The 8,033-nt window shown below is 32.6% G+C and overlaps 1 protein-coding gene across 1 annotated transcript; it reads left to right on the forward strand.

Annotated features, from left to right (window-relative positions):
* Nucleotides 1-1,731: 1,731 nt before the first annotated feature.
* Nucleotides 1,732-4,188, forward strand: LOC124537590. The gene has a single exon (XM_047114463.1). The coding sequence runs from the start codon at nt 1,732-1,734 to the stop codon at nt 4,099-4,101; it is 2,370 nt and encodes a 789-aa protein (XP_046970419.1). The 3' UTR covers nt 4,102-4,188.
* The last annotated feature ends 3,845 nt before the right edge of the window (nt 4,189-8,033 follow it).

Below are 8,033 nucleotides of genomic sequence, written 5' to 3' on the forward strand. Positions count from 1 at the left end.
AACCGTATGAATGCTTTAAATTTATGACTAGCGGGTTCCCCGCGTTTATACAAAAGTTTTTTAGGAATTTCGAAACTTATGACAAACTTTTTTTTCATATACAAACGTAACGCTCTCTCACCGGCCAGTAACTTTTTTGCGTTCTCTAGTATAAACTATTTTTTTGTATTCATTATGAGCATTGTTGTGTTCCGGCTTAATGGGTGGAACGTAACATCTGTGTTCCCAAGGTTGGTGGCGCATTTGTCAAGGAATGTTTATTGGTAATAATTACTTACCTCTGAGTGGCCTATTTGTTTGTCCAGAAGGCAATAAATAAAAATCTATTCAACGGTAACCAACTTGACCGGATATACAAGTACGAACAAGCTTTACGTGTTTTCCGAGGCGCCGGCTTTAATACACTGGCAATTTCCAGATTCCATAGAATTTTCCAACTTCATCATCATCATTACATAGTAATAGTATAAAACAAAGTCGCTTTCCTCTGTCCTTAGGATTAGATCTTAAAAATTACGCAACCAATTTTGATGCGGTTTCTTTTATAGATAGAGTGATTCGTGAGGAAGGTTTTATACATGGACAATATAGTAAAGAAACACTGATAATTTTAGATGTTTCTAATAAGATACCGTTACTAAACAAATTAGTAGTATATTGCACCCGCGCAAAACCGGGGCTGGTCGCTAGATTAGTCGCGATATCTCAGAAAATTAAACATCTATACACATGAAATTTAGCAGGTAGGTTCCTTATAGGGCGTAGACAACTATTAAGACTTTTACAAACTTCTAACATTAAGGAAGTAAATATTGGGCTTGGACATATCGCTGCTTCAATACAAAAGGGCCACAACTAAAAAAATATCAAAATACTTTTTATTAAAAAAAAGCAATGCTACTTGGCCATATTTTTATATTTAAAAAAACTACCATTGATTTCCCATTTTAAGATACAAAAATAATAAAAGTCCCTTTTTGCATTTTCGTATCTGCGCGGAGTAAATATGAACAAAACCGCCATTTTGTCAGTTGCGACCCGACCTTCGTCGCAAGCGCACGTTAGTTTTATGTTAAAGTGCCACATTTCAAAAAGGTTACCATTTTTGTAAGAGAGATTATAATCAAAAGTGCCATATTGTGAAATACGTCCGTTTAACATTAAATATTCACGTAAGTATTAAACGTTATTTTAAATCAAAACTGCCACATTTCAAAAATGGCCGTTTTTCATTAAATAATTATTTAAGTTTAATATTATTTCCAATTCAAAACAGTCATATAACGGAACATGGCCGTTTTGCTCACATTTTTTGTGACATTACTTTATTTATTTCAATTCAAACCAGTCATATTATGGAATGCGGCCGTTTTGTTTATAATTGATATGAGTTAACTATATTAAAATTATTTTATTAACGAAAAGCCTATTCTTTTTTACACCAGTATTATTATTTTGATTTACAGTGGATTCAAATTATATAAATTTAAGGTGGAACCGTTAGGGTAACCGCGAAATTCAAATTTTTTTTGCAATTTGCTGCATAAACAACGCTTTCACCTTAAATTAAATGGTCGCCTTTCTGGCATTTCGTGTAATAGTAAACTATTTATGTTTCTCATTATAATATTAATACAATTGTTTTCTGTATACTTGCCTAACTATTAGGGTTTTTTAAAAAAATATTAATATTGTTACAGAATGAACAGTAGAGCGCACAAAATACTTAGTATGTTAACAGGTAATACCAACACGAGACATATTAAGGATAACTGTTCTAACACATCGCCAACGACAGTCACTAACCCACAAATTGATAATTCAATATTAAACGATAAACCGAATGCTGGCCTGTTAAATGATTCCTCGGACACTAATTCAATTCCTGAGAGCCAATATAATCTTGATTTATCTCTGCTTGATGATGAAGACAGAGAGACCAGACCGCACGTCGTTGTTCCAGAAACTGATAGTGACAGCGAAACTTCTACATCTACGAGTAGTATGAACAGTTCCTTTCAAGATTTTTCTAGTGACGACAGTGCTCAAGATCCCGATTTCCAGGCATTAACAGACTTATCTCACACAGATTCAGATGGCGACAATAATCTGGACTGCGCCCTGTCGACTAAATTTCAACTGTTGCCCACACCTGGACCTTCTGGGTCTAGTAAAAACTTTATAGAGTCTAAAGAGCAAAACATTTCGATGACGATAAAGATTCCGGTTGATGTGCAGTCTGAAATAAATAAAGGTGAACCCAATTTCGATTTACAACCCTACAGTATAGATGACCAGGTACCCAGTAATAGTGCGTTAAGTGTCGATACAGCATCCCCTTGTATTGACGATCAAAACACAGAAAAAAAAGGTCGTAAAAGGAAAGTAAATACTCATTTATGGAAAAGGAATAGAACAAAATTATTAAGAAATAGTGGTATGGCATATACATCTATGTCAAAAACAAAAAAGGAAATAAAAGAAAAGAAGATGGGGGCAGGATGTTCTGATAAGTGTAAATTAAAATGCACTACTAAATTTACTACTCAGGAAAGACTGTTAATTTTTAGTGAATATTGGAAGACTGCTGATTTACTTGTACAAAGACAATTTATATATAGCAATATGACAGAAATCAAACCAAAGTATCGTTACACTCGCGTTGGCAGCACACGCCAAAATCTCAACCATTCATACTATTTGCCACTAAATGGGGAACGCACAAGAGTATGCAAAGTATTCTTTATGAATACTCTTGCTATTTCAGAAAAAACCATTAGGACTGTTGTAAAAAAACAGAAGTCAAGTTTAAAAGGGGTTCAGCTTAAAGAATTTAGAGGGAAGCATAATAATCACCCCAAGCTCGATTCATCTCTAAAAGACGATGTTAGGGATCATATAAACTCGATCCCGAGAATCGAAAGTCACTATTGTCGTGCACAGTCTAAACGGGAGTACATAGAAGGTGGCCTTACCGTAGCTGCTTTGCATAGAAATTATGTTGAGAAATGTAACTCTGAAAATAAACAGCATGTTGCGTATCAAATTTACTATAATATATTTATGTCTGAATTTAATATATCTTTTTGGAAACCTAAAAAAGATCAATGTGAAGAATGCACATCATTTGATAATTCTGAAGAGAAGTCGAAATTGCAAGGAAAACACGAAGAGCATTTGAAAGAAAAATCATTATCACGAGAAGAAAAAGAAAAAGATAAGAATAATGTTACTGAAAATTTCATAGTATCAGTATATGATTTGCAGGCGGTAATGCCATGTCCCCGGGGTGAAGTGTCAAGCTTTTATTATATTTCTAAAATAAATTTATTAAATTTTACCATTACCGAACTTGGCTCTAAAGCTACAACTTGTTTTGTTTGGCACGAAGGAGAAGGAGCTCGAGGGGTGAATGAGATCGGATCCTGTGTGCTCATGTATTTGGAGAATTTAAATAATAAAGCTACAGAAGTCTTCGATGTAGTGTTTTACAGTGACAATTGCTGTGGTCAACAAAAAAATAAATTCATGGTGTCAATGTACCAATATGCAACAGGTGCATTCCCAAAACTGAGAAGTATTACTCATAAGTTCCTCATTAAGGGTCACACCCAAAATGAGGGGGATGCAGTACATTCCATGATTCAGAGAAATATCTCCAGAGCTTTGAGGTCTTCCCCTATTTACGTGCCAGATCAATACATTACTCTGATAAAAACTGCTAAGAAGAAAGGCTCCCCGTACTTGGTTAGAGAACTTACACATGAAAGTTTTTTTGATTTAAAACCTCTAGCTCTAGGCAATTATACAACGAATGAAGACGGAGAAAAGGTTAAATGGACTGACATAAGGATAATAAAAGTTGACAAACAAATTAAAGATAAGTTTTTATATAAGACTTCTTACCAGGAAGAGGGGTTTAAATCTGTATCTACTCTAAAAAAAAGGCAACAAAAAGCTAATCCCTCTATAAACAATACTATAAAAAAATTATATTCTCAAAAATTGCATATTTCACAGTCAAAGAAGCAAGGTATACTTAATCTTGTATCTAAAAATATTATACCAAAATATTACGAAGGGTTTTATTCTAATCTTTAAGACTGATAGATTATAGAGACTGATTCAGACTGATTGTTATTAATGTTATTTAAAGTGTAAAACGATTGTGATTTTTTTATTGTTCCTAATAGCCTTTAATTTTGTTGTATAAGATAATTATTTATTTGAAAGTATATTTTTTATGTTGTAGTTCCAGAATAACTTACAAAAAATGTTATGTAATTTAGTTAGACATAGCTCATAAATATGGTACTTAAGAACTGTGCCTTGTGCCTACAATACTTTCCGTAATAGGATTTTGCCTAAAATTATATTGTAAATATAATGTTAATTGCAAAAATTTGCTACTTATTTTGTGTTGCTTTATTTTAAGAATTGGTTTATAGATATTTTTATTGGCATGGCCATAATATCTCTTTTGATCGCATGTTTTCCAGTTTTCATTTCTAAAATTTTGCTTTCTAGGCGGTTTTTTTAATTATTTTTAATTTTTAGAATTGTTTTCAGTTATTTTTATGGAATGGAATGTCTATCTCATTGTTTTTTGTAATAGTGTTTCAGGCTAACCTACGCCTAATATATTTTTTTTTTATTAAAAACATTTATTTCTTATGAAATGTGTCTTTTCTTAATTTATTTGCCATTATTAAGGCAAATATTTTTTATACAAAAGGGCCTTTTATGTTAATTTATCTTACAAGACAATACTTACAGCTTAGTTACATATGTTGTTAAATGGAGGCTAAAAATACGCTTCTAACGATATATATCATGTATATTATATGTTGTACCGCAACAGAGCAAAACACAAAAATTTAATTTCTAAACTTCAAACTGCTCCCCTGTAACAAAGTATGTTTTTTATTTGTGGCCCTTTTGTATAGAAGCAGCGATATGTTCGGCTAGTAGATATATAGAAACGGTATTAAAATTAAGAACAATTACTAACGTAGTACATGAAGCATTTGTCTTCATTTACTTGACATGGATGAAACAAAGAAATGCTTTCTGGCACGACTATAAAATTAACATATTACATGCACTCGGTGTCTTCCGGATTTTTTCACTATTTAGTCACGAGGAATTCCAGCCCGCATGACTTTGACTGTCAATGCCATCTAATAATAAAATTATTCATACGTACCGTGTGTATTGTAACGTTTTAATATTTTAAGGACTTTTTAAATGCGACAGATTATAATAATATTGGGCTTGCTACGAATTCATTTTACAAAGTAATATATTTTGCTATCAACTACTAAGATTTCGTGCGTTCAATTGTTTTATTTCGATGTGAATCTATACTAATTATAATCTGTACTAATGTTTTAATCTAAGCTATTATTATAAATGTTAAAGAAATTATTTCTGATTGTCTATCTATCGCTCTTTCACGACCAAACCAATGAACCGATTTGGATGAAATTTGGTATTAAGCAAACTTAAACTCGATGAAAAGACATAGGCTACTTTTTTGCTTGACACATAACACATAGCCCCCTTAAATGCGAGTGACGCCGTGGGGAACAACTAGTACACAATATGAAGAAACCTATATAAGTGTGGTGGATTTAACTCCAAGACGATACCGTAGTCTGGAATAATCATATAATGCTTTGTATCTGTGGTTAGATACTAATATATACTAGTAATAGACGAACATCTCTAGAACACTAGTTAATTCTAGTTATGGTAGCATCTTATCAGTGTTGATCATAACGTTAATTAGCAACATAGCAATGTTAAAGGCACTGTAATTATCTTATTACCCTATCCAATTAAGTAGATATGCGTATGGAAACCATAAGAAACTAGGATTATATCTACCATCGTCAGCCGCATTAAGTATTTCAAAAATTCTGATTATTCTATCTTAGTCATCCTTAAGATAAAATGCATTTGAAAGACAGAGATAAAGTATGTTTTACATCGAATTATTAATGATAACTTTGATCGAATTATAATTTTTTTTTGTAATTTTGTGTATTGAATTAAAGATTTAATATTCCTTTTAAAATAAATTTAAGATATCAAAACGTTATCTATAATTTAAAAAAAAATGGATTTAATAAATTTAATAACATGTACAGATTAAAAAAATAAATGGCAATGAAAAGAGTATTCATAACAAAAAAATGAATGTTCTTTTTTTTAAAAAATTTCTCTCGCGAACATCGCCGCGTGTCAAACGATGAGTGCATTACAACGGATTGTGTGTCGCATAAATTATGCACATAATTATGAACTTGTGGATTTTATCTACTACGACATTACTTAAAGTCCTTCTGCCTATCGGTATTTCAATATTATAACACTGCTGCTACCCATAACGACTTTGCCCACGACAGATAAAAAATATTGTTACATTTGTAGCGCTACAAATAGATCAGGCACATAATAAATGGCAATTTTGTCTTTTTATAACATGGTAGATGGACAATCAAATATGCTACTTGATGGTCAAAACGTTAACCATTCCTTAAATCATCAATGCACCGCTTACCTCGACAACTAATACGTTATGTCTCTGAATCAGCAGTTACACTGACTCACTCGCCTTTCAAATTGAAAGATAAGTGCTAAGTATTGATGCTCGACGGTAAATATGATCTTGCACAAAGTCCTACCACCAAATATATAGTATTTTTTATATAAGGAATAGTATAATATAAATCATTCAATAGTTAAAAGACTTAGATGTGCAACAAATTGGAATTCATTTAATAGCGAAGCGAAAGATGAGTAACAGCCCGTACATTTCCCACTGCTGAGATAAGGCCTCCTCTTCCATTAAGGACAGGGTTTGGAATATATTCCTCCACGCTGTTCCAATGCAGGTTGGTAGAATGCACATGTGGCAGAATTTCGATGAAATTAGACACTTAATATTCAATAGTGCTTGCATGGGTTTTAAACCGCAATCATCTGTTACGATGCACGCTTTCTAACTATTGGGCCATCTCGGCTCTCAATTGTTACAAAGATATGAAATTAGCGAAAGCCCTGTAAATTTATAAAGGTAATTAAAATAATAATATAATTTATATTAATAATGTAAATATGAAAACTATTCCAGCGACACAGCGAGTATAAATTATAACAGTAGTTCACTGGCAGCTAAATAATTTTAATGACGTTAGCATACTGATACGGATTTCCTGGGATTTGCTTTGTGATTTCGATATTTGTTGGTTAAATTTTAGCTATTTCATTACCTCTAACACATACATATACATTTATATTTTTTATGGCATAGGTTGGCGGACGAGCAGATGGGCCACCTGATGGTAAGAGGTCACCATCACCCATAGACAATGACGCTGTAAGAAATATTAACTATTCCTTACATCGTCAATGTGCCACCAACCTTGGGAACTAAGATGTTATGTCCCTTGTGCCTGTAGTTACACTGGCTCACTCACCCTTCAAACCGGAACACAACAATACTGAGTACTGTTATTTGGCGGTAGAATAACTGTTGAGTGGGTGGTACCTACCCAGACGGGCTTGTACGAAGCCCTACCACCAATGGCATGATTGATATGGTATGGTATTAAATTGCACCAATATGATATTTGTAGATACATACAAACAAGCTGCGTGCTAATGTTGTCCGAATATATAATTGTATAGTACAACACGTATGTATATCGTACTTAATCTATTATATTATATTATATTTGGAAGTAATTGTGTCTGTCTTTCTGTCGTTCTTTCAAGACGAAACAAATGAAACCGAATTAGATGAATTTTGGCGTGAAGCAAACTTGAACTTTAAGAAAGGACGTAGGCTAGTTTAGTGCCTAACACATGACTTGTCAATTCATAATTTCTTGAAAGAATTTTTAAAAGAAAATGAATCTACAATATACTGTTAGACAAAAACACACAGATACACAATATACTGACACAACATATGTAAAATCTTGTAAGTATGTCTATTGATTATATAATTCATGAAGATCAACTCA

The sequence above is a fragment of the Vanessa cardui genome, chromosome 18, assembly GCF_905220365.1.
Source record: "Vanessa cardui chromosome 18, ilVanCard2.1, whole genome shotgun sequence".
Taxonomy (NCBI): domain Eukaryota; kingdom Metazoa; phylum Arthropoda; class Insecta; order Lepidoptera; family Nymphalidae; genus Vanessa; species Vanessa cardui.

What these genes read in the sequence shown, in the direction of transcription:
- LOC124537590 (XM_047114463.1), top strand. Translation starts at nt 1,732, where the DNA reads ATGTTAACAGGTAATACCAACACGAGACATATTAAGGATAACTGTTCT.